Raw genomic sequence first — 26,990 nt, 5'->3', positions numbered from 1 at the left:
ACTATCCATTGCAAAGTGTGGAAATCCATTCAAAGTATTTCACATGACATTTTTCAAACCAATCATTGATAAAAAATATCCTTAAAATGAAACAAATCGTGTTATAGGTACAATTTTTCAAGGAAAAGTTCAAAACTAATTTCCCAAATAAAAGCTGTTCTTGTTTTTCTGACTCCACTCATAACTCTGGTCTCTGCTGAAAGTAAATCTCCATTTCACAACCACAAAGTCAGAGCGCCACCTACAGACTCAAACACCAACAGAACAAGAAATAACATGAACTTTCTGTTTATTTGAGTTTACAAAACTCAGCAGTGTCTTCATAGCTGTAATGTAACCAAAGTCCAGCATAGAGAGGCTGAGTGAATGTGGTCTGGACTCTGTGGAGGAGAGTCATGGTTTCAGAGACACTGTAGAAGGACAGAATACCTGCTCTGTGATCCAGATACACTCCTACTCTGGAGGACTGAGGACCTGACACTGGAGTTTTGATGTTGTTGTACCAAAATTCATGACTGTTTTGTTGACAATCTAATGCCCAAGATTTGTCATTATTTCCAAACTGACATTCATTTGAGTTTCCTGCTCTGCTGATATTCTTGTATGTGACTGCTACAGAAACTCCTGTCCCGCTCCACTCCACCTCCCAGTAACAACATCCAGTCAGACTCTCTCTGCTCAGGACCTGATACCAATAAGTGAATCTGTCTGGGTGACTGGAATAAGACTGTTGTTGACTTATTACTGTTGCTTTTCTGTTCCCCTCAGATAATAACAGACGTGTGTTTGCTGTGTTTGGATCCAGTGTGATTTCCTGTGAATATTGTAAGAATCCAGCTCTGGTCTTGGGCTCTGGTTGTGGCAGTAAAACATCCACTTCAGTCAGATGCTGTGAGATGTTTGTCCATTTCTCCCTCAGAATGTCCTGTAGTTTATCTCTGAGCTCTGACACAGCTGCTGTCACGTCCTCAAAGTATCTCAGAGGACGGATATTGATGCTGGATGAGTCTGTAGGTTCACTGAGAGCTGACACTGAGGGGTAGTTGTGTAGAAACTGGATGTGATCCTGTGTGTGAGAGAGCTGCTTCAGATCAGCGTCTTTCCTCTTCAGCTCAGTGATCTCCTGCTCCAGCTTCTCCTGAAGCTGTTTGACTCGACTCACTTCAGTTTCCTGCTGGGATCTGGTCTGCTGCTTCACATCAGAGCGTCTTTTCTCCAGTAGACGGATCAGCTCAGTGAAGATCTTCTCACTGTCCTTCACTGCTTTATCAGCAGAGCCATTGATGGTCTCCAGCTGCTGCTGAAGTACCTTCACATCTTTCTCTCCGTTCTGGATTCTCTGCTGGATTTTCTGTCGACTCCCCTCGAGCTCTCTCTGCCTCTCAGTCATTTCTGCTGCAGCTGAGACTGTGTCGTGGCCTTTATGTTCGTCCACAGAGCAGAGATAACAGATACTCTCCTGATCAGTGCGGCAGAACATCTTCATCACCTCATCATGATGAGAGCAGATGTTCTCCTGGAGCTTCTTGGACGGCTCCACCAGCTTGTGTTTTCTAAATGTAGGAGATTCATAATGAGGCTGGAGGTGTTTCTCACAGTAAGAGGCCAGACACACCAGACAGGACTTGAGGGCTTTCAGTTTTCTCCCAGTGCAGACATCACAGGCCACATCTTCAGGTCCAGCATAGCAGTGATCAGCAGGAGCAGCTTGGAGTCCAGTCTTCTTCAGCTCCTCCATTAAAGCTGCTAACACAGTGTTTTTCACCAGGACAGGCCTCGGTGTGAAGGTCTGCCTGCACTGAGGGCAGCTGTAGGTGTTCTCCTCATCCCAGTGGGTTTTAATACAGGTCATGCAGAAGCTGTGTCCACAGGGAACAGTCACCGGATCCTTCAGTAGATCCAGACAGATCGAACAAGAGAAGGTTTCCTGGTCCAGCTGAACTCCTTTTTGCGCCATTTCTCCTCTCAGTGTCAGTGACTGTGTGACTTTCACTTTCTAAGGAAGTGAAACTAGTTTGAGCTCTGATCTAAACAACATGTGTCTGTGCAGTGAATGTGGCCTGTCAGCTCCTGCACTTCCCCCCATGTTGGTAACATCCATCTCCAAACTGTAGATCTGAATGGGAGGGAACAAGAAATAACTGAACAAGGTGGAGCTGCTGTGTGTGAGAGAGGAGGGAGGATTATCAGACTGTGACTCAGTCCAGGAAGAGCAGTGGCCTGTTGAGAAACTGCGTGATCACAGATAGAAACTCTTAGATGTCCCAATGGGGCCATATTGTCTGAGGCAGCCATTTTTGTCTGCGTCCCTGAGGATCAGGTGAGACAGTTTCCCATCATGATGCTGAGCTGCAGCTGAAAAAAACAAGATAATTAGCTTAGGTAGGCTACATAGATCTGTTTATTTAAAAGGTTTAAAGGTTAAAAGGTTAACATGTAAATGATCAATCAGCTGCTCTGTAATCAATTGCTGTTAATTGACAGCCAATTTCCAACAGTAACCTACTGTATTCCTGTAATACAGTTTTGTACTGGTCCATTTGAAGAATTAACACTGAGCCTTAATGTTAGAAATCACAGTCCAGTATTTTATGGACACTGGCTGTTGCACATAGAAGTTTGGAGTTTGGTGATAAATTGGCATTTTCGTTTCATCCTAAAATTACAGTTCTGTCAAAATTCGTCAAACATTTAATTTTGCATTAGAAAAAAGTCCAAATCAGTTTTCCAACAGGAAATCCTCTGAGGGGATTTGTAAAAGCGGTTTAGAAAGCAGTTTTCCAGGAGGACTCACTTTGGAGAACAGGAAGTCCTGATTCATCTGCATCGATCTGGATCAATAAATTCGACGGTGATGAAAAACAATAGTGCTTTTCCCGCTGGTATCGTGACTCAGCAAAAATAACGCTGGGACTCAGACGATGCTCAAATGGATGTCTGGCTAATCTTAACGTTGAAACGGTAACTACTCGTCACTGAGGCTGAGATTTGAGGAACGTTACCTCAGATATTTATCTTATTTTATATTTACGTCTGTTTTATGAGACACTTTTGACAAATCTGGATTATTCGTGAATCTTCTCGAACATTCAAGATTGCTAACGTTAGCGTTAGCGGCTATTGCTAGGTAGCTAGCTGCTAGCCTTTTGCGCCCTTTTTCGTAACGTTAGCACCAAATACTGCGACAATAACGCAAAGTTAGCGTTAGCTCGACAAACTTGAATGGTGGGATTATTTAGCAGGTAGAAGGAGGTTTAACATTAGTTATTCTGTAAATTACATAAAGTGACATTTGATATAGAAAAGCAGCCTTTGTTGACATATTTTAACATCAATACATAAAATGTTGGATTAAGTGTCGACACTTATTTGAAATGATGTTCAGATGTAATAGTCTGGTAACTGTGTGAGCTAATGTTAAGATATTTCAATATTTCTCACATTGGCAGCAGAAAAGTTTCACTGTCAGGTCTGTGGTTGTAATTGTGGCTCTATAGTGGCCTATGTGAGGCACCTGGGGACCCATAAATTAACACCTGATTTGACTTTTAGCTGTGTTTAGCCAGACTGCAGTTGGACTTCTTAAAAACTTTCAACTTTTAAGTGTCGCACTTACAGAAATAAGGACAAATGTGTGGCTAGGCCTCGTTGAACTGTGTGGTGAAGTTGAACTAACATGTCACTTCTGCAGAGGAAGATGTGAGAACTTTAAGTCCTTTTTATCTCATTTAAAACACATCAGAGAGGGGGAAACATTGGCTTTTCAATCCACTGATTAGAAATCTCCCTGCCAGCTTGTCAGTTCTTTGGCAAAAATAAGTAGCAGAACGTAGAGTTGGGTAACACAAATAATTCAAGTCACAGCACAACAGAAAACATGAAACATTCTCACAATAACACACATTTTATTCAGTCTCTGATGTCAGACTTTTCTGATTTCAGGCATGTCATTGGTATCAACCCAGAGAGAGGAACAAAGGCCATGTGGGGCAAAGGTTTTTTCTAAGAAGACGGGTACAATCATCCAGAAGTCCGCCACAGTCAATACACACTACTGAAGAAATGCATTGTCTTTGAGTGGGACTTCATAAAGGTCAGTAAGTCTTGTCTCTCTCTCACTCCATGTGTCGTTTTGACAAATTGACTTTGTCATATTAAGCCACAAGAGATTTTTAGACATTATCATCTTAATAAGTTCTGGTTAAGCTTTGTTATTCCTGATTATATAGTTATTTTGATCATTCATTTTTAATAAACTGCAGTAAATGTAGACATTTTAGATTTTTCTCTGCTGCTTTTTGAGAGAAAATAAATGTACATCAAATGATTCTTTATACATTAAACACTTATTCCTCTGTATTAGTTGCATTTTCATCTTCAAGTTAATGGACGACTTTACATGCAGCTGGTAGGCTCATCTATAACAATATTTTGTATGTAAAACCTTAACCTGCATTTAACTCTAAGTACATGTGCTTGACTATAAGTATAAAGTAGCATAACAAGGGAATACTTAAGTAAAGTACTAGTACTGCAAAACTGAACTGAAGAACAATATTTACCACCAAATGTACTCAGTTATGCTGCAAAGCAACAAACTACAAACTACATTTATACATTTTCAAAAAATGTTTAATAACAGTTTTTACAGTAAGATATTCAGACCTTCACAAGCTGGAAAAGAAATGTGAACATTCATAAATGGTAATAAAACACAACTGTAACAACAGTCATTGTTAAATATTCCATGTCTGAAATGACATACCGTATTTTCCAGGTTATAAATCGCACCTGAGTATAAGTCGCTTTTAGCGAAAACAGCTGTGTTGAACAGAAAAAAACACATATAAGTCGCTTCGGTGTATAAGCTGCATTTCTAATTATACTAATTATAGTTAAATTAGCCTATGAAGAATGTAGGCTAGGCATAACAACAAGCAGAAGTGCACTGCAATATTCATTTATCTGTGTCAAGTAACATTAAACAATTGCATCAACATTGGGGTGGGGGAGATGAAAAAGCGTCTCCACCTCATCTCTGGTTTGCCTGGATGCTGAGACTCACTCCAAACTTAGTTTCAGATACAGACTTTATTACCTGCACTTTGAACTCTGCTGTATAACTATTTTTTTTGGGCAGCATTTTCACTTGTGTTACAGTAGGAATTAGAGTTTAGTATGAACATAAATGTTTTTGCTTTTTCGGCGGTACAATATTATCTTCAATAAAGTCAAGAGTGCCATCTAAAGATAGTGGTTACTAGACAAAATCATTATAAATATATACATATAAGTAATTTTGCTGTATAATTTGCAGGACAAACCAGAGGAGTAAAAAAAGTGTGACCTGTAGTCCAGAAAATATGGTATTGTCCCTGAACACTTAAAAAAAACTACATACCACCTGTGTTTTTCTCTATGATTGATGGATGTACCTTTACTTATATCTACAGTATTTAATTCTATTTATAGGTAATCAGTGAAAGAGAAATATCATAGTAGCTAAAGACCAGAGTGATTCCCAGTCTACTGCAAGTAATCCCAATCCTGATTTAGAAGTGCGTTCAACAAAATTAAGTGAGGAAACCCATCCATCCAATATCTATTCCTGCTCATTCCTAATTAGAGTCAAGGGGATCTGTTTGAGCTTATACCAGCTCTGTTTGGGAGAAAGGCAGGGGTCCACCCTGGACAGGTCACCAGTCCATCATAGAGTGAGGAAACCCGTTTGAATCAATTCACAAGAAATTTTTCAAACCAATCATTAATAAAAATGTCCTTAAAATGAGACAAGCTGTGTTTCACGCTCATAAATAATTTTCTAAATAAAAGCTGTTTTTCTGATTGTCTTTTCAGCCCTGGTCTCTGCTGAAAGCAGCTCTACATTTTACAACCACAAAGTCAGAGCGCCACCTACAGACTCAAACACCAACAGAACAAGAAATCAGAAGATGAATTTTCTGTTTATTTGAGTTTACAAAACTTAGCAGTGTCTTCAAAGTTGTGCAAACGCAATCCAGCATAGAGAGGCTGAGTGAATGTGGTCTGGACTCTGTGGAGGAGAGTCATGGTTTCAGAGAGGCTGTAGAAGGACAGAATACCTGCTCTGTGATCCAGGTACACTCCTACTCTGGAGGACTGAGGACCTGACATTGGAGTTATGTTGTTGTTGTACCTAAATTCATATCTGTTTTGTTGACAATTTAATGTCCAGGATTTGTCACTGAATCCAAATCTACATTCATTTAACTTCCCTGCTCTGCTGATATTCTTGTATGTGACTGCTACAGAAACTCCTGACCCGCTCCACTCCACCTCCCAGTAGCAACGTCCAGTCAGACTCTCTCTGCTCAGGACCTGCCAACAACTAATGAATCTGTCTGGGTGACTGGAATAAGACTGTTGTTGTCTCATTAATGTTGCTTTTCTGTTCCCCTCAGATAATAACAGATATGTGTGTGCTGTGTTTGGATCCAGTGTGATTTCCTGTGAATATTGTAAGAATCCAGCTCTGGTCTTGGGCTCTGGTTGTGGCAGTAAAACATCCACTTCAGTCAGAGCCAGTGAGATGTTTGTCCATTTCTCCCTCAGAATGTCCTGTAGTTTATCTCTGAGCTCTGACACAGCTGCTGTCACGTCCTCAAAGTATCTCAGAGGACGGATATTGATGCTGGATGAGTCTGTAGGTTCACTGAGAGCTGACACTGAGGGGTAGTTGTGTAGAAACTGGATGTGATCCTGTGTGTGTGAGAGCTGCTTCAGATCAGCGTCTTTCCTCTTCAGCTCAGTGATCTCCTGCTCCAGCTTCTCCTGAAGCTCTTTGACTCGACTCACTTCAGTTTCCTGCTGGGATCTGATCTGCTGCTTCACATCAGAGCGTCTTTTCTCCAGGAGACGGATCAGCTCAGTGAAGATCTTCTCACTGTCCTCCACTGCTTTATCAGCAGAGCCATTGATGGTCTCCAGCTCCTGCTGAAGCACCTTCACATCTTTCTCTCTGTCCTGGATTCTCTGCTGGATTTTCTGTCGACTCCCCTCGAGCTCTCTCTGCCTCTCAGTCCTTTCTGCTGCAGCTGAGACTGTGTCGTGGCCTTTATGTTCGTCCACAGAGCAGAGATAACAGATACTCTGCTGATCAGTGCGGCATCATGACGCAATCATGACGAGAGCAGATGTTGTCCTGGAGCTTCTTGGACGGCTCCACCAGCTTGTGTTTTCTAAATGTAGGAGATTCATAATGAGGCTGGAGGTGTTTCTCACAGTAAGAGGCCAGACACACCAGACAGGACTTGAGGGCTTTCAGTTTTCTCCCAGTGCAGAAATCACAGGCCACATCTTCAGGTCCAGCATAGCAGTGATCAGCAGGAGCAGCTTGGAGTCCAGTCTTCTTCAGCTCCTCCACTAAAGCTGCTAACATGGTGTTTTTCACCAGGACAGGCCTCGGTGTGAAGGTCTGCCTGCACTGAGGGCAGCTGTAGATGTGTTTCTGGTCTTCCACATCCCACTGGGTTTTAATACAGGTCATGCAGTAGCTGTGTCCACAGGGAATTGCGACCGGATCCTTCAGTAGATCCAGACAGATCGAACAAGAGAAGGTTTCCTGGTCCAGCTGAACTCGTTTTTGCGCCATTTCTCCTCTCAATGTCAGTGACTGTGTGACTTTCACTTTCTAAGGAAGTGAAACTAGTTTGAGCTCTGATCTAAACAACATGTGTCTGTGCAGTGAATGGGGCCTGTCAGCTCCTGCACTTCCCCCCATGTTGGTAACACCCATCTCCAAACTGTAGATCTGAAGGGAGGGAACAAGGAAATAACTGAACAAGGTGGAGCTGCTGTGTGTGAGAGAGGAGGGAGGATTATCAGGCTGTGACTCAGTCCAGGAAGAGCAGCTTCTAATTTGTGTCTCATCCGTCACCATATTGCCTGAGGCAGTGTGGTTATTGTGTCTAGTTCAAATAGTAAACACCACAATTTTTTGCAGCGTTTTGCATCAGTGAAGGCCTGGTGGGACTGTTTCCCATCATGCTGTTGAACTGCTGCTGAAAAAGACAAGATTATAAAGAAACGTTGAAGGAATAAGTCAAAGCTGTAGTTTCAGATATTCCCATTAGACACTGGACTTTTATTGATTATATCTTCTAACCCTTAGAAAATTTAAAACAGCAAATGAGAATATTTCCTAAAATGTCAAAGTATTTAACATTACAGTCAATAGCCACAACAATATTTCAATAAATTGTACGTCTCATCAAAATTGGTATTTACTGACCACTACACATTAAGAGATCCCTCTTGCCTGTCCCTCTACGTTTTAGGATGTAAACCTTGGACAAACTCCTCAGCATCTTATAAATGCATTGCATAGTCCCTCTACTCCAAACCTAGTAAACATAGTTTACAGGGCAGCAAAATCACCAAACATGCAGAGATGCATAGTTGAAGGTTTGTCTTGTTGCCCTCGCCAGCCCAATGGAAGCAGCAAGTCAGTTTGTGAGAGTAGAAGACAGCATCTTTCGAATCACTGAGTCAGATTGTACTGATTTTCCACAAGGTGGCAGTATTGGACAGGTAAATAATGGACAGGCTTTTGCCAGGACGACACAGCAAAGACTGGGGTCCTTTAAACCTGCCCAGACATGGTCAAGTTAGTTTTTCCACTCTGGACTCTCAGGGAATGAATATTGTATGTGTGAATGAGCAGCTATACCACACATACACATCTACATACATGTGTTCTGTCATATGTTCCTACAGTTTGTACAAGAGTGAACTTCAGTAAACATTTGACTTGATGTGTCTTTCTCTCTGACCAGAGACCCAGTGTGGATGAGAAGCTGCCATATCCCTGTTAAAGGACTAGTCCACAAGTGACCTTTGAAACTTAACACAGATGCCCCCCCACCCATCAAGGCCAAGGGAGCAGCCTTAACAGATTAAGTAGAAAATGACAAACATCACACACACCTGTCTGTTCAGTTGAGACATAACATTACTAACATCAGCCTTAGCAGTTCTGGACATGGCACTAACCAGTGTTCAGTTTTTTAGCCAAACTTGCAGATTTCCCCTGCAAAAGCTGAGCACTCACACACTCCTTCCTCTCTTTTTAGTAATGAAGTCACATTATGTCAGTGGGTGTCATGGCTGAGCCATAGAACAAGAGATGTCCACATTTTTACAAATATGTATCAGAGGTTGTAGGAAACTGTCCTAGTTTAGCATCATGGGTAACGTTGCAGCGTGAAGTTGGAGCAGGGTGACCAAAGAAGATGAATGTGCTCCAAACACCAGCTCTATTTGTTCATCTTCTCTGACGACAGCAGCCAATCTCACACTAACACAGTTAATGAAGTTTTCACTAAGACACCTGTCCATAACCTGACCTAACGTTAGCGCTTAAGTTAACCTTAACACGTTACTCCACCTGTGGAGGAAAGACTCTTAAAGAACACGACTCATGGTCCTGGGAACTAGAACAAATCCGCACAAAAACCACTTAACTCATTCAACATCAACATCTGAATTTATATTGAAATGAAAATCAGGTTAAAGTAAATCAAACTGGCTCCATGTCTGTCTCACTGAAATAACAAATATATTTTAAAGCAAAATAATTTTCTCCAGAACGTCCCTTTACTCTGTTTATGTTTCTTTGCAGCTAACAGCTAAACCCTGGCTATGCTAGTTAGCTGTGATTAGCATATACCATTAGCCTGATATATGATACAGTCTATAGTGTTCACTAGCTAACGACGTTAGCCTTAGCATAACATTAGCTGGGCCATTTTTAGCTGATCACATTCAGTCAGCAAAGTCAACAATAACCACACACACTATCAACACTATTACACTACTACAAAAACAGAAAATAAATAAGAATCAGTTAAATAGATTAAATTATCTTGGCTAACGTTGGCTAACATTAGCTAGCTAGGCTACATGGATCTGGAGCCAGTGATTTGAAAATAGACGCCCTGTTTAAATTACCTGCTTTAATTTTTTTTATCTGACAGAAACACTCTTAGTAAAAATTAGAAATAATTAAAATAAAGTAAAAAAGTGACTTCACTCCTATTTCCCTCCAGTTGCAGCTGGATAGACTCATCTCTAACAATATTTTATATGTAAAATCCTAATGTGTGTGTAACTGCAGTTGTTAAGAACATGAATTGGACTATAAATAATTAATAACAAACCTTGTACATGGAAATACTTAAATACAAGTGCCTCAAAACTTCACTTAAGTACAACGCTTAAATAAATGCACAGTTACACTGCAAACCGAAACAGACTATATTTCATGTATTTTTCAAGTTATTGAATAATAATTCATACAGAAAGCTAATCAGACCTTTGCAAGTTGGAAAAGAAATGTGAAAATTCATAATTACTAATAAAACAGACAGTTATAACAACCATGAGCCGATTTTATTTTCTGTTATTGATCATATGAACAACAACATCGACTAATAAAGGTCTGAAATTTTTAAATCACATTTTGTAAAAGACTGATAAAAATGAAGCTCACTGCTGTTTAAAACTATAACACACATTTATTTACACTTTAACTGTGTCTGATTGATGAGTTATTTTTCCAGATAAATAGTCACTGTCACATATTCCATGTCTGAAATGACATATTTCCCCCTGAACATTTAGAAAAAACTACATACCACCTGTGTTTTCTGATTCAAGGATGTGTCTTTATGTATATGTACAATATTTAACTCAATATGGTTGATCAATAAAAAATAAATATCATAATTGGTAAAGACCAGAGCGAATTCCAGTCCACAGCTTACTGGTCCAGTAATCCCAGTCCTGATTGAGACAGTGTTCAACAAACTTAGTTGGAAACCAGTTAGAACCAATTTACATGACATTCATCAAACCAATCATTGATTAAAAAAAAGTCCTTAAAATGAGACAAACAGTCCCAGTCTGATTTTCAAACTGGAAAAAATCCCCAAAAAACAAATCACTGAAGACAAGAACAATATAATTGATTACTGTTATTGATTATTGTTTAATTATCACCAACAAAATATGAAGAAACAGGTTGATGAAGAAAGAAACAAAGAGCTGATTCCTTCATCTATTGATAACCTCCTCACAGCGTCACAGATGTGTCTCCACTGCCAGAGGAAAGGGGAGGAGAGAACACGACCATTATCTACCCGACAACGACTTAAAGGCTTTGACTGCAACACCCAGGGGTGCTGTCAGCATTCCTGTGCTCTTCTGTGAGACGTCTGCTGGCACACTTGTCTTTGTGCTCGACTCATCTTTACTGGAGCTGGAACGGCCCCACAGACGTCTAAACCAAACTTTACCTGTACAGCACCTTTGATACAACTTAGTATAATTCAAAGTTCTTCACAGATGATTGACAAGTTGAAAATACGTCTGTCAAAATGTAAATAGTAAAATATTTTAACCCCTGACCTCAAACTAGTTTCTTTGCACATGCTCAAAAATAATTTCCCAAATTAAAGCTGTTCTTGTTTTTCTGACTCCACTCATAACTCTGGTCTCTGCTGAAAGTAAATCTCCATTTCACAACCACAAAGTCAGAGCGCCACCTACAGACTCAAACACCAACAGAACCAGAAATTAGAAGATCAACTTTGTTTTTATTTGCGTTTACAAAACTCAGCAGTGTCTCCATAGTCGTAGAACCAAACTCCAGCATAGAGAGGTTGAGTGAATGTGGTCTGGACTCTGTGGAGGAGAGTCATGGTTTCAGAGATGCTGTAGAAGGACAGAATACCTGCTCTGTGATCCAGGTACACTCCTACTCTGGAGGACTGAGGACCTGACACTGGAGTTTTCATGTTGTTGTGCCAAAAATCATAACTGTTTTGTTGACAATCTAATGCCCAAGATTTGTCATTGAGTCCAAATACACATTCATTTAACTTCCCTGCTCTGCTGATATTCTTGTATGTGACTGCTACATCAGCTCTTGTCCCGCTCCACTCCACCTCCCAGTAACAACGTCCAGTCAGACTCTCTCTGCTCAGGACCTGCCACCAATTAGTGAATCTGTCTGGGTGACTGGAATAAGACTGATGTTGATCCATTACTGTTGCTTTTCTGTTCCCCTCAGATAATAACAGATATGTGTGTGCTGTGTTTGGATCCAGTGTGATTTCCTGTGAATATTGTAAGAATCCAGCTCTGGTCTTGGGCTCTGGTTGTGGCAGTAAAACGTCCACTTCAGTCAGAGCCAGTGAGATGTTTGTCCATTTCTCCCTCAGAATGTCCTGTAGTTTATCTTTGAGCTCTGCCACAGCTGCTGTCACGTCCTCAAAGTATCTCAGAGGACGGATATTGATGCTGGATGAGTCTGTAGGTTCACTGAGAGCTGACACTGAGGGGTAGTTGTGTAGAAACTGGATGTGGTCCTGTGTGTGTGAGAGCTGCTTCAGATCAGCGTCTTTCCTCTTTAGCTCAGTGATCTCCTGCTCCAGCTTCTCCTGAAGCTGTTTGACTCGACTCACTTCAGTTTCCTGCTGGGATATGATCTGCTGCTTCACCTCAGAGCATCTTTTCTCCAGGAGACGGATCAGCTCAGTGAAGATCTTCTCACTGTCCTCCACTGCTTTATCAGCAGAGCCATTGATGGTCTCCAGCTGCTGCTGAAGCACCTTCACATCTTTCTCTCTGTCCTGGATTCTCTGCTGGATTTTCTGTCGACTCCCCTCGAGCTCTCTCTGCCTCTCAGTCCTTTCTGCTGCAGCTGAGACTGTGTCGTGGCCTTTATGTTCGTCCACAGGGCAGAGATAACAGATACTCTGCTGATCAGTGCGGCAGAACATCTTCATCACCTCATCATGACGAGAGCAGATGTTGTCCTGAAGCTTCTTGGACGGCTCCACCAGCTTGTGTTTTCTAAATGTAGGAGATTCATAATGAGGCTGGAGGTGTTTCTCACAGTAAGAGGCCAGACACAGCAGACAGGACTTGAGGGCTTTCAATTTTCTCCCAGTGCAGACATCACAGGCCACATCTTCAGGTCCAGCATAGCAGTGATCAGCAGGAGCAGCTTGGAGTCCAGTCTTCTTCAGCTCCTCCACTAAAACTGCTAACATGGTGCTTTTCACCAGGACAGGCCTCGGTATGAAGGTCTGCCTGCACTGAGGGCAGCTGTAGATGTTTTTCTGGTCTTCCACATCCCATTGGGTTTTAATACAGGTCATGCAGTAGCTGTGTCCACAGGGAACAGTCACCGGATCCTTCAGTAGATCCAGACAGATCGAACAAGAGAAGGTTTCCTGGTCCAGCTGAACTCGTTTTTGCGCCATTTCTCCTCTCAATGTCAGTGACTGTGTGACTTTCACTTTCTAAGGAAGTGAAACTAGTTTGAGCTCTGATCTAAACAACATGTGTCTGTGCAGTGAATGTGGCCTGTCAGCTCCTGCACTTCCCCCATGTTGGTAACACCCATCTCCAAACTGTAGATCTGAAGGGAGGGAACAAGAAATAACTGAACAAGGTGGAGCTGCTGTGTGTGAGAGAGGAGGGAGGATTATCAGGCTGTGACTCAGTCCAGTTTACATCATATGTTATAGATGTGGGCAACATATTAAAAATCATTAAAATCACTGAAATAACTGCAATAAACAGGTGCCTTAAAAATGAAAAAAATATATCTCACTTCGTTGTACAAAACCTATAAATGTCATAATCTAAAAGACAGAAAAAACAAATTCGGGGAAAAATATGTAAAAAAAAAATAGAAGTCTACACCTATTTTGTGTTTAATATTTTATCATTTTTGTTCTTATTTGTATGCATGTGTACACAAAGTTTTTATAAAAAAGGAAAAAAACACTGTACTGTACTGAAAGCCAATCAGAGGACACGTTACTGCTGCCTGGCGCCCACCGACCAATAGGAAGCCCGTGTGTGAGCGCGGATAAACGTATTTGTTGTGTTGACGGGAGTGTTGATATCCGAGATTAGCAACAACAACGGTTCATTCCGGGTCTTTAAATCCTGCTAAAATGAGCCTCAGTCTACGGTAAATCATGTTTTTCTCAGCTACATTCATTTTTACACCACAGTTCATTTAATGCAGACACAACGTCACGCGCTGTCCAGCTCCGGCTAGTTTTAGCATTTTTAGCTCTCACCGTCAAAATGATACTAAACTGATTAAAGGAGGTAAGGTAGAGTCGGTGGTTATAAATAACTGAGCCAACGTTAACTGATGAGTTGGAGATGGTTTTATTTAGTGAAAGGTAGGACCGAGCTAATGAGCAGCTAACAGGTGTTCACCAAATAAACAGACTCGTCAGATTCAGGAGTTTAGCTGATCTTAGAGGAAAATGTCTCGACAAGTGGTTTTACCCAGGGTTTAGTGTTTTCATAAATGGACCACTAGTCTAAAACACAGTCCGCACGCTTCTTGTTAATCTAATCCAGATCTGACAGGTTTAGCTGTAACGTCAGTCTGTAGTCCGGACTTTGTCTGAATAATAATAAAGGTTTTGCTAATAATCTGTGACTGTGTTTTTAAACGGTCTTTAGCTTTTCTGGGTTAATGTGGTCCAGGTCTCACAAGTCACAGTGTAGTGGTTTATAATCTGACACTGGTCTATTTTGGTGTTTCACAGATCTGGAACTGTTTTAAACTTTCATAGGAGTCTACGTGTTAATGGAGTCCAGGTTTGACTAGTATAAGTTTTAATATGTACCTTGTGTGATGTTGTCTAGAAGGAGAAGACACTGTCAAAATGTTTTCATAAATAAAATAAATGCTTTATAGTTTGGATTTTAAACAGCATTAAGGCTTTATAGATATGTTTAACAACCTTTTGCAACAGTAACTGGTCAATATGAAGTCGTGAATGAGAAGCTAGCTTCAGTATGGTCTACCATGAAAGCTGTTTTCCTTGCTGTGATTTCAGTGTATCAGCATCCCTACAAGACTGTCTTATTACAAAGACACGGAAGTTAGAAGTAGCAGAGGTTACTGGCTAGAGTTTGAGCCAGGTTCAGCATCTAATAAGATGACTGATGAGGGGTTAGTTAAAATAGACTTTGACAAGACAACTCTTGTATCTTTCCAGAACTGAACTTGCAGCAGACAAAACAAAGCGCAAAAAGAGGAGAGAGCTCACCGAGGAGCAGAAACATGAAATCAAAGAAGCCTTTGAGTTGTTTGACACTGACAAAGATAAAGAAATCGACTACCACGAACTAAAGGTGAGCAACATGCTGTTGTTGATGCTTAGCTTTTAAGGCAGGTGACAATCTGTATAAAGTAATAAACTTATTGAACATAATGTGATTTATATTCTAACTTGGATGTGAAGTCACAGGGTTTGTTTTGACACATTTTTTATTACATACATAGCTGACTAGAGACAAACAGTAAAACAGGGCTGAAAGGATTTATTGCGTCTTCTTTATTTATTTTGTATGTATTTTTTTTATTATACCATTTAAGTAAATATATGTATCGATTTAAAAATGACAACAGGTGGCAATGCGTGCGCTTGGATTTGAAGTGAAAAAAGTGGATGTCTTGAAGATTCTTAAAGACTATGACAGAGAAGGAAATGGCAAAATATCATTTGAGGATTTTAATGAAGTTGGTAAGTTTGACTTCACTTTAACTGAATCAAAATTAAAACTACGTTTACCACTGGTTTAGTGATCTCAGAGAGTCCTGACTATGTTGACGTCTTTCCACAGTGACGGATCGTATCCTAGAGCGAGACCCAAAGGAGGAAATCATGAAGGCCTTTAAGCTCTTTGATGACGATGAATCAGGAAAGATCAGCCTGAGGAACCTGAGACGAGTAGCTCGAGAACTCGGGGAGAACGTCAGTGATGAGGAGCTGCGCAGCATGATTGACGAGTTTGACACTGACGGAGATGGTGAAAGTAAGTGATCACTGTCATGATCCTTGAGGTGTCCAAACTTCTGTCATATTGTACATACAATATATTGTATTAAAGTGTATTATACAATGAAACCTGATGAAAAGTTCCACTTCAGCTTAGTTTATTTCTGTATGAATATAAAGGCTTGCAAAGTATTTTTGCATGTGACTTGTGGTAGATTCAAGGACAGACATGTCCTGTAAATGCTGGAGTTGAATAACACAACAAGATAAACAAATCGACTGAAAACACAACGACTGACTTGTTCCTAGTTCAGCTCAGGAATGTGAGACTTTGGACTGTGTGGATACATTTTTCCATCTGTTGTTCACATTGGCCTTACATAAGTTATTCCACCAATATCCAGTTCAAATCTCTAATAATGTACAAAATCTGCATCCGTCTGCTCGACTGTTCCACTGTTCTGTCTTGCTGCACCCACAAACAGCCACTAGGGGGCAAAGAGCGAAGGGTAAATGATAAAATGAACAGATATGTGAGCGTGGTACTTTCTGAAACAATTTCGTGTTAAAAAAAGTCCTTCAGGCTGAAGAAACCTTAAAAACATGGGCCCTCATTTATCAAGTGCATTTAGTAAGTATGTGCTTGATTTGTCATATTATTTGTTCAGCTGTTTCTCTGCTTGCTGCTGTTTCTTATTTCGATTCATCAGACGTCATATTGGGTTTTATGTAATTCAGTTATAAGAAGCACGATAACACAGTGCTGAACAAAAACGGCCTCAGCTGAAACGATAAGCGGTTAATCGATAGCTGATGGAGAGAAAATTAATCGGCCACTGTTTTGCGACTGATTCATCATTTAAGTCCCTGGTTGAGCTTCTCAAATGTGAGTATTTGCAGCTTTTTCTGTTTTGTGTGAGAGCAAACTGTGAATATGTTTAGTTTTTTTATGGTGGGTCGGTAAAAGAAGACATGTTCAAATGCCCTGTTCTTTAGATGCTTCCAACAGGCATTTTTACAAGTCTCTATCTTACAGTAAATCAATTATTCAAGAATGTAATCACAACATTAATGTAACATTAGCTGTGGCCTTACAAAATGTGTTTGTGGAAATTCTTTGACATACGTTCTGACCAACCTTCTCTCTTCATTCCAGTAAATCAGGAGGAGTTCCTTGCCATTATGACTGCAGACTCCTGATGAAGACTTTGTGTTGGGCTGGTCATCAGACTGTTAGAATCTGAGAGGCTGAACATCTGACATTGTATGTGTGAAGGCAATTAAGGTTCCATCTGGACCTGCAGCTTCCTGTTAGAGGTCTGACTTGGACTGGAAATGCTCATTGGCCTGTGGTTTATACTCGATTTATTATATAAACGGATTCAAATTAGCTCAAAGTGCTGTTGAGCTCAACGTGTTAATGTTTTAATAAACCACGGTGTAAATTCACCTTAAAACTGTAACAAAGACCAATTCAGCCTTTGATAAACTTGATGTTGTCAGTCTTGGTGACTCGATATCTGGTCTTCACTTAGTCACATCACAATGACTGTTATTCATCATTCCTAAAATGAGTTTGTCATTCTGTGTCTGTACATTCTTCAGGGGCAACAACACATTTCATTCTGCAGGCATTTATATAACGTGAATGACTTGAATAGCTGAATGTAATATTTATTTTATACAAAATAAATTTGTTTGCCAGTAACAGTTTTTTCCCTACTTGATTTTTAGTTTACGCCCAACAACAAAAGTCTCTAACACATATGACATCCATCCATCCATCATCTATACCCCCTTAGTCCTTACCAGGGTCCCAGGGACCTGCTGGAGCCTATCCCAGCTCTCTTTGGGTGAAAGGCAGGGGTCCACCCTGGACAGGTCCCCAGTCCATCACAGGGCCACATAGAGACAAACAACCTCACACACTCACACTCACTCCTATGGGCAATTTAGAGTCACCAATCAACCTGACATACATGTTTTTGGACTGTGGGAGGAAACCAGAGTACCTGGAGAAAACCCACACAAGCACAGGGAGAACATGCAGACTCCACACAGAAAGGCCCCTGATGGGTTTCAAACCTGGAACCTTCTTGCTCTGGTGGTGGTTTTTCATTTTAGTGTAGAGGCTTTGCAGCTTTTTCATCTGTTTTTGGTCATTTTGCATCAGTCTGATTATTAGGTTTGTTTCTGTAGTAGTTTTATGTCTTTTAGTTGCATTTTGCATCTCTGTCCTGTGACTGTAGTTCTTTGATTAACTTTTCAACATGGTTCCAGTCCACTGTCTCTGGGCCTGAGCCCATTAGGCCTGTTCAGCAATCCATTCATGGGACTAACAAGCCAACTGCATCTCACCCACTGGCTAGTGAGTCTCAGTATGTTCTGTCATCTCTGCATAAGTTTACATTTGTGTTCACCCTCAGTCTTCCAGCAGAGGGAGCCAGTTGTTCATAATTCCACTTAAAGTCTAACGTGGGGGAGACTGATCAGCAGATTAGAAAATCAGTCTCGGTACATTTTGTCTGTTCTTTTAATGGTCTCATAAAATTCATAATTTTGCCAATCAGACTCTTAAAGAATTGACATAAACTTAAATTTACAGAGAGAAGAAGTTGCCGCCCAAGTGAAGAGCAGCTGTACATCTAATTAAAAACCTGCGTTAATTTAACAAAAACATGTTGTAAATGCATGAAATGATAAGAGAGAAACTTTTCACTGCAGTAACTTAGTTTCAAACCACAATGGACTCAAATCCCAGCAGTATACATTAGGACAACACTGAGAAACCTCATATGATGACTATGTATGTGTTGAAGTAACGCACACTTTACTCACAACAGAGATGCAGAAAAGTGACCACAAAAGCCTTTAGGCGGCTCCTCCTGTGCGCCCTGTTATTTGGCTCCCCACAGGCCTTTACATATTGATTTAGATGAAGGCCTCTGGTCTTGAGTTGGTTAGATGAAAACATCATCTGCTTTACTTTTCATCTGTGTCAGCCCCAGTCTGCTGGCCCGATGATTAAGAGGACTGTGGTTTGCTAACCCAGTTTGCTTTGGTAATAACTTGAGCCAATCACACAATGACAGAGCAGAGGGACTCGTGGTTTTCTTCTGTGTAATAGAGGTTTGAAGTCTCTGAAGGAGACAAATGAAAGTGATGCAGTAATAAAAGGCTGTCTGTATGCACACACGCACTAGAGCGATTGTGTTGCAGAGTGTATGTGCCCAGACTGAAGGTCAGCACCGGTGCTGGTGATCAGAACCTGCATCTGCTCATTACTGCAGGGACAGACATCACGGCTTGCCCTTGCACTGGCACATGCTCAGCTGTTTCTCCCTGGACCAGAGAAACACATGCTCCAGAAATAAACCAACCCAGTTCCTCCCCAGTTACAACCTCAAAGTCGCCCCCCTGCGGTTTCCACTACATGACTCTGCACACACACACGCACACACACACACACAGACGTTTGTATTGCTGGTGATCATCTGTGTTGATGAGGCTTCTAAAAATACACTAGTCTGGCGGACCTCACCAGGGTCTGATTGCTCTCTGGTTAGGGCTAATAACGTAGGTTAGCATAGGCTCCAGATTTAGATGGGTTAATGAGATGAGGGCAGATTTACTGATGTTTCTACGCTGGAGTACTTTTGACTTTGAAGACTCTGTTTACTATTCCCTATAACTGTAACTGGAACATTCAGTGAAGGAAGATTGAGAAACAAGATCCTGTTAATGGATATCCAGCTTGTGCAACCTGCCATAAGAGAAAACCCACCAACAGTCTCATTAATAAATGACTTTGCCACATGCTGGAGTATAATACAAAACCAAAATCTGTTGTGTCATAAAGAAATATATGATTTCTGTGATTGATGCTAAAAGCCAAACTGCAATAAAGACAGTGGTGTAGGAAGAGTTCAGGTCATTTACTTAAGTAAAACCTAAATAACACTATAAAATATTAATAAAAGTTCTGCTTTTATACTTTTACTTGTATCAGAAACAGAAGAACTCGTTGCAGAGAACTGTCCCCCATGACTGTTTTGTTATTATTTATTATAGCAGTAAATTATTATTTCTCCTGCATGAATATTTAAACATAATTTAACTCTTATTGGTTGGATGAAGCTGGTTATGGTTTAACTGTTTCATATACATCTGACTTGGTTTTGTTTGACCAAAATCCAAGATGTACACGTCCTTGTGTTTGCACAGTGTGCGACTCTGAAGTTTCTCATTTGTAACCGGAGCTGGAGCTCGTGTCCACCTGTCAGTCACTACGTGAGCTATGCTGACCATGTGACAACACTCGCTCTCTGACCCGAACTGAGACGTGGTTGAAAGACTGCCGGGCTCTTTACTGCCACGTTTTGCTGCATCTTGGTTAGATGACGTGACTCCGTGTCTGTAGAGACAATACAGTCATTTGGATGATTGACTATTATCATCTCTGTCAACTGACACTGTAAATAATCATTAAAAAACACTCACATCATCACAGCAGAGATGTGAGCGTTTTGGATGACTGGGTGTTATGACGTGTGATACCAGGTGAGCGCCGTGACCTTTGACCCTTCTTGTAAGAATGACCTCAATCAGCATGACTACCATGAGTGCAGCTGCACTGGGAATGATGGGAATCCTAAGCAGCTCATTATTGTTTTGATATTCATATGAAAAATGTCATATTATTATTTTTGTTGTTGTTTTGCTTTATTCACTTTAGTAGCTGTCTCTAGTTAATATTTTATAGACCGAAGGGTTAATAAAAATTATTGCATTCATGATTTAAACCTTTGCTTTGTCACATTTTCTTACAAAATAAGCAGTGAAAAGTCAGTTATTGTGGTATTTCTGTGCTAAAAGGCCTAGTGTGCAATAAAGAGGAAGAAAATTATTTTAAAATTTAAAAAATGAAGAACTATATATTTTTTCATTATCTAAAAATGTAAAATGTGCATATGTCACAGCAAACTATAGTGCTCACTAAATGTACAAACTCATTCATAAATATACACCATTAATCTTCAGGTGCTCAAAAGAAATTTAGGAAAACACCTGTGTATGACAAAGGTGTAATGTTTCTTGTAATATAGTTAAATCTGTTAAGGTCTTACAACATAAAAAACATCTTTCTCAGTGTAGAAAATCATAACTTTTTTGATATTTTCTTTACAATAAATTATTACATAGATTTGATTACATACAACCTATAAGTCCGTCCATTTAGAAAGTGTAATTTCTATATAAAGATGTAGTAAAGTGTCTCGTATGCAACAACTAAAACTCCTGTGGACACCTACCAGTGGCTGCTGCAGTGTAAATGTATGATAAATATCATTTTTTTAAAATACAGTTTATAGGTATATGTTACATACATTTTAGGCTGTTTTGAACTATTTATTAGAGCTTTATGTGCTGCTGTATACTATGAAGTCTTACCATTAACAGAAAAAAGGACTTCCTTCATCCAGGGAAGAACAGGGGAGTAGACACAGACATGAAGAGGGAATGCCTTGAGACATGCTGTGGATTGTGGGCTATGCCTGGCAGCTGGGTGAGGATGGATTAGTTTACACACGCTCATGGCTTTCACAGTAACTTTATATCTCGGACATCCCAACTCCCCCCATCCCACAGCACCCAGCAGTGGACCTTCTCCAACACCCAGTTAACCCAACATAAGGGCATCGTGGTTGTTTCTGTGAAAAACATCAAATATAATCACACAATCAGACTTTCACTCGAGCAGAAAAGCTTGAGTGAAAGTACAACAAAATACTTTTCACCTTGTACCAGGCCATGAGATGAGGAAACTCGAAAAGGAAAGTGTCAAGTTTGCAGAGAAGATTAAGAGGAGGAGGACAGAGATGAATGCTTCAGGACTTTGTGCTTCCAGTAATAATATTTTCAGATCTTTCTCTCCACACATCTGGTTCTCTTCAGAGAGAGCATATTGCTTCTGTCATTGCTTGTTTATGTTTCTTCAACACCTCCTACACCATCTGCCTACACAGACACTGAGCATGGGTGCACACAGGCAGACACAAGCACAGTCATACATTACATTCAGGCCCACACATACCTGGAAATACTGCACATACTGTCATTTCACTGGGTTGGAAGACTTAAACCCTGAAACCAAAGGAGATGCATGACTGCCCATCCACAGGATCCAGATTTGTTAAATATGTCTTTAAGATTCACCCTATTTGCCTATACTGTTTGGTTCACAGATACTTTACAGAAATGCCAACAAAAGAAATAGAATTTAAAGCTGAAATATCGGAAACAATTTATTTAGAATTAGATTATTTAACAGAAAACTGTTTTGGTTTTTTTGGGGTTTTTTTAGTGCTCACATTATGTCCCGTTTGCTTTTTGCAGCTTCAGCGTAATAAAATATCTGTGAGCTTTGGATACCAAGGGAAGTTCTTTTAAAAACTAAAAGAGGTTTTTGTAATAGATTATGAGCTAATAGAGCACAAGGACACAGCTTTATTTCGTCAAACAAAACTAAGAATCTACAGCCGAGATCAGCTCTGTGATGCTGCCATGAGCTATACAGTGGGTACGGAAAGTATTCAGACCCCTTTAAATTTTTCACTCTTTGTGTCATTGCAGCCATTTGCCAAAATCAAAAAAGTTCATTTTATTTCTCATTAATGTACACTCAGCACCCCATCTTGACAGAAAAAAACAGAAATGTAGAAATTTTTGCAAGTTTATTAAAAAAGAAAAACTGAAATATCACATGGTCATAAGTATTCAGACCCTGTGCTCAGTATTGAGTAGAAGCACCCTTTTGAGCTAGTACAGCCATGAGTCTTCTTGGGAATGATGCAACAAGTGTTTCACACCTGGATTTGGGGATCCTCTGCCATTCTTCCTTGCAGATCCTCTCCAGTTCTGTCAGGTTGGATGGTGAATGTTGGTGGACAGCCATTTTCAAGTCTCTCCAGAGATGCTCAATTGGGTTTCGGTCAGGGCTCTGGCTGGGCCAGTCAAGAACGGTCACAGAGTTGTTCCGAAGCCACTCCTTTGTTATTTTAGCTGTGTGCTTAGGGTCATTGTCCTGTTGAAAGGTGAACCTTCGGCCCAGTCTGAGGTCCTGAGCACTCTGGAAGAGGTTTTCTTCCAGGATATCTCTGTACTTGGCTACATTCATCTTTCCTTCAATTGCAACCAGTCGTCCTGTCCCTGCAGCTGAAAAACACCCCCACAACATGATGCTCCCACCACCATGTTTCACTGTAGGGATTGTATTGGGCAGGTGATGAGCAGTGCCTGGTTTTCTCCACACATACCGCTTAGAATTAATGCCAAAAAGTTCAATCTTGGTCTCATCAGACCAGAGAATCTTATTTCTCATGGTCTGGGAGTCCTTCATGTGTTTTTTGGCAAACTCTATGTGGGCTTTCATGTGTCTTGCACTGAGGAGAGGCTTCCGTCGGGCCACTCTGCCATAAAGCCCCGACTGGTGGAGGGCTGCAGTGATAGTTGACTTTGTGGAACTTTCTCCCATCTCCCTACTGCATCTCTGGAGCTCAGCCACAGTGATCTTTGGGTTCTTCTTTACCTCTCTCACCAAGGCTCTTCTCCCACGACTGCTCAGTTTGGCTGGACGGCCAGGTCTAGGACGAGTTCTGGTCTTCCCAAACTTTTTCCATTTGAGGATTATGGAGGCCACTGTGCTCTTAGGAACCTTGAGTGCTGCAGAAATTCTTTTGTAACCTTGGCCAGATCTGTGCCTTGCCACAATTCTGTCTCTGAGCTCCTTGGGCAGTTCCTTCGACCTCATGATTCTCATTTGCTCTGACATGCACTGTGAGCTGTAAGGTCTTCTATAGACAGGTGTGTGCCTTTCCTAATCAAGTCCAATCAGTTTAATTAAACACAGCTGGACTCCAATGAAGGAGCAGAACCATCTCAAAGAGGATCAGAAGAAATGGACAGCATGTGAGTTAAATATGAGTGTCACTGCAAAGGGTCTGAATACTTATGACCATGTGATACTTCAGTTTTTCTTTTTTAATAAATTTGCAAAAATTTCTACATTTCTGTTTTTTTCTGTCAAGATGGGGTGCTGAGTGTACATTAATGAGAAATAAAATGAACTTTTTTGATTTTGGCAAATGGCAGCAATGACACAAAGAGTGAAAAATTTAAAGGGGTCTGAATACTTTTCGTACCCACTGTATATGCGTGTTGCCATGCTAACATGCTCACAGTTACCGTGTCCAAAGGACAGTTTGGCAGGTTTAGCAGGTATGATGTCAATCGTATTCTTAGGAAATTAGCACTAAGCACAACGCAGAGGCTGGTTTGAGGCCATTTGTTTGGCAGGTAATTCATTATAAATCAAAGTTTTGAACAAATTAAATTTTTGACCTGATCATGGTGCATGCATATTTGTAGTTGTTGATGTAGTTTTGCCAGTATTAAGCTAGCTGAGGTTCAGAGACTCAAAAAGCCCAATAAGTTGAGCTTTGATAACATTTTAATAAGAATTAATGAAGCTGGAGAGAACTGTGTCATCATCATAGAGATATAAATTATCCTTGTAAAAAAATTAAGTCAGTTTCTTTGATTATACTGTATATATATTCAAAAAGAGTGGAACTATGATTGTGCCAAGGGGAACTCCGTCAGATGTGTACTTTAACAAATGGCTCATCTTTAAGTGATAAATTGAGTTAATGGTATTTCCCCTTTTTTGGGGTAGGTTTTGAAAAGAGACTACTCCATCCCGTTTAGGACTTTTAAAACAACAGTGTATGGGGTTTAGCTAACTCAACCAAACCCACTCTTTCTATTTTGAGAAGCTGGCAACATTTTAGTTTATGACAGGGTTGACACTCAGACCAAATTTACCCCACCCATTATGGCGTGCACATGTCCAAAACCTAATCCAAGTCTTTAACAGCAGGGAATGGTCATCACTGTATCAAAGCTTTTAGGAAGATCGGCAAGAAGAGGTGTTGATTATGTTACTTTATATCTTTTTATAATATTATATATTAACTGCCGTGATGCTTTGTTACTCAGACTGCTAAACCCGCTGTTGTTTAAGCTGTTTAGCTATGAAAGATACTGAAGAGGTAAGAAATCCATAAGGATTCAAGGATTTTCCTAATAAAAGTTTTCTTCATTGTGAGCCCTGCTGGAATTTCTTTTAGTCCCTAGTGAAATGGACAAGTTAAAATAAAAATGAATTTACAGTAATGAGGGATTTAAAATCTGAAAAGGTAGCAACGGTTGCAGGCAGGTTTCAGGCTCTAAATGGCCCAGAACTAGAATGATTCACTTGACAGATGAAATCTGCCATAATTCAGTTTCAGCCTTATGTTTTGCTGCTGAAAAGAGGGTGAAGTACAAACAATCACTGTTAGACTTTTCCCTTCCACCCACCTCTTCTCATTTCTGCCCCCTTCCCTCAAGTCTAAATGGTGTAGACAGGAATCTAAACAGCTCTTTGGGGAAGGTTGGGTGAATGAACAGGATTTTTCTTTTATAGGATGAGGTAAAGGATGGATGCAAACCAATGGTGGGGAAATTAAAACATGTAAATGTAACATGCTGGAACATTTTACACATTCCTTCGAGCCTGAATGCTAACAATCTGCCCTCATCTACGTCTCTGTGTTGTCAGAGGGAAATCGTGCACAAATTATATTTTCAGGTGGAATTATCCTTTCCTCTCCATCACCAGGTCCTCACAGGTTAAAACTCCTGGAGGTTCCTGGTATGCTGGTTTTAAGGATTTCAGGTGCCACTTCCATGCTGAATGAGAAGAGACAAAGTCTGAAGAGGTAATGACTTTAGGAACATTGACGTGTAAAGAACAAATTTATTGTGACGTCCATGTGTTTTAGTTTGTGGCCTTCATTCATTTGGTGTCATAAGGCAATGACGTGTAGGCCTACATGAATGAACAATATTACAAAAATTATGCCGATTATATCTTTGCCAGGGTAAAGCTTTCAGAATGGTTGATGGCGAAATCTGCAGAAAAAATACATTTGATGCTTTAAGCTCGTCAGTCAAATATTTCTGCATTAAATCAGATTATTGTAAGGCAGTGTTGTAATGTGAACACACTGATGAGGCTCCATATAGATACGTTTTTTTAGCCTGTGTTTGGGACAGCTCTAACACTTTTTTGCTTTCGTACAAGTGTGGATGCGTTTCCATAAATGGGTTTCTGTTTAGCAGCCTCATTTTCATCTCCACTCCTGTGGTTTAGATGTTCAGAAACCAACATCCCCAACTCCTACGGCATTTTTGCTGAACTTTTCATTTGAAAGCACTGTGGATGCTGGGGCACTCCCATACTGAGCTGCGTTATCGCTTTTGAAAACACATTTATTCAGTGTGTGTTGCAGATTGTGATCATATTTTCTTTCTGTATAAAAATGCAATATTACACTGCATCTAACTCTCTGCCAGACGAGAAATAAGTCTGTTTCCCTAACTAGTCTTTTCATATTAATCAGTCTGTGGATCTCTTTGGGACATACAGTACAGTGTCGTCAGCATAACGATGTGAACGTCATGGTGTCCAGTGACTTGACACACTGCTCTTTGGTCTATAGCAGCAACAGGGTGTGTTGTTTTGGGGCTTTTCAGTGACTCAGTCATGTTTCTGCACTGATATCTGATCAATTCATAGATCGTCAAAGTGGACCGAGCCTGCCGGTCTCCTCTCCTCCTTCTGACATGGGTGGACAGCTGAGGGTAATTCTCCGCCAAGCAGATGCTCGATGCGCTGATGTCTAGGACAAGCTCACAGTTTTGATCTCTCTCTCTTTGTGTGTAATGTGTAGAGCCAACAGTCTTTGGAGCTGTAATCCTGGGCTCTTAGACCAAGCCCCATAGAGGCCCTGAGCGTCAGCAACACATTCTTCTTGTCCTGCACACACACATACGTACTCAGGCACACACATGGGCATCACTGACACCTCAGAGCTAAATATACCGCGACTGACAACGACAGGTGACCAGCCTCGTCCACAGACAGGCACTCAGCCTGCCTCGAACACAGGGGGTCACAGGGTATGAGTGTATGATTGTGAGGGTAAAGGAAAGATGAGTGTGTTGATGGGAGGGAGGGGGCGGCGT

The 26,990-nt window shown here is 40.6% G+C and overlaps 2 protein-coding genes and 1 pseudogene across 2 annotated transcripts; 1 reads left to right on the top strand and 2 right to left on the bottom strand.

Annotated features, from left to right (window-relative positions):
- Positions 1–118: 118 nt before the first annotated feature.
- On the bottom strand, positions 119–2,012 carry LOC113124312 (tripartite motif-containing protein 16-like). The gene has a single exon (XM_026296976.1). It carries the CDS (start codon positions 1,955–1,957, stop codon positions 290–292), a length of 1,668 nt encoding a protein of 555 aa, XP_026152761.1. The 5' UTR covers positions 1,958–2,012; the 3' UTR covers positions 119–289.
- A 2,921-nt stretch (positions 2,013–4,933) lies between these two features.
- On the bottom strand, positions 4,934–13,355 carry LOC113124747 (uncharacterized; annotated as a pseudogene).
- A 540-nt stretch (positions 13,356–13,895) lies between these two features.
- Positions 13,896–17,570, top strand: cetn3 (centrin 3). Its single transcript, XM_026296977.2, has 5 exons — positions 13,896–14,026; positions 15,078–15,213; positions 15,491–15,605; positions 15,706–15,897; positions 17,017–17,570. Exons 1-5 carry the CDS (start codon positions 14,010–14,012, stop codon positions 17,058–17,060), a joined length of 504 nt encoding a protein of 167 aa, XP_026152762.1. The 5' UTR covers positions 13,896–14,009; the 3' UTR covers positions 17,061–17,570.
- The last annotated feature ends 9,420 nt before the right edge of the window (positions 17,571–26,990 follow it).

The sequence above is a fragment of the Mastacembelus armatus genome, chromosome 12 (assembly GCF_900324485.2).
Source record: "Mastacembelus armatus chromosome 12, fMasArm1.2, whole genome shotgun sequence".
NCBI lineage: Eukaryota > Metazoa > Chordata > Actinopteri > Synbranchiformes > Mastacembelidae > Mastacembelus > Mastacembelus armatus.
The sequence above is the reverse complement of the archived record's forward strand: the minus strand, read 5'-3'. Positions and strand labels throughout refer to the sequence as shown.

Coding starts and splice junctions, on each gene's coding strand:
- LOC113124312 (XM_026296976.1), bottom strand. CDS start 1,957: ATGGCGCAAAAAGGAGTTCAGCTGGACCAGGAAACCTTCTCTTGTTCG.
- cetn3 (XM_026296977.2), top strand. Junction 15,214..15,490: donor TCGACTACCACGAACTAAAG/GTGAGCAACATG, acceptor AAATGACAACAG/GTGGCAATGCGTGCGCTTGG. Junction 15,606..15,705: donor TGAGGATTTTAATGAAGTTG/GTAAGTTTGACT, acceptor GTCTTTCCACAG/TGACGGATCGTATCCTAGAG.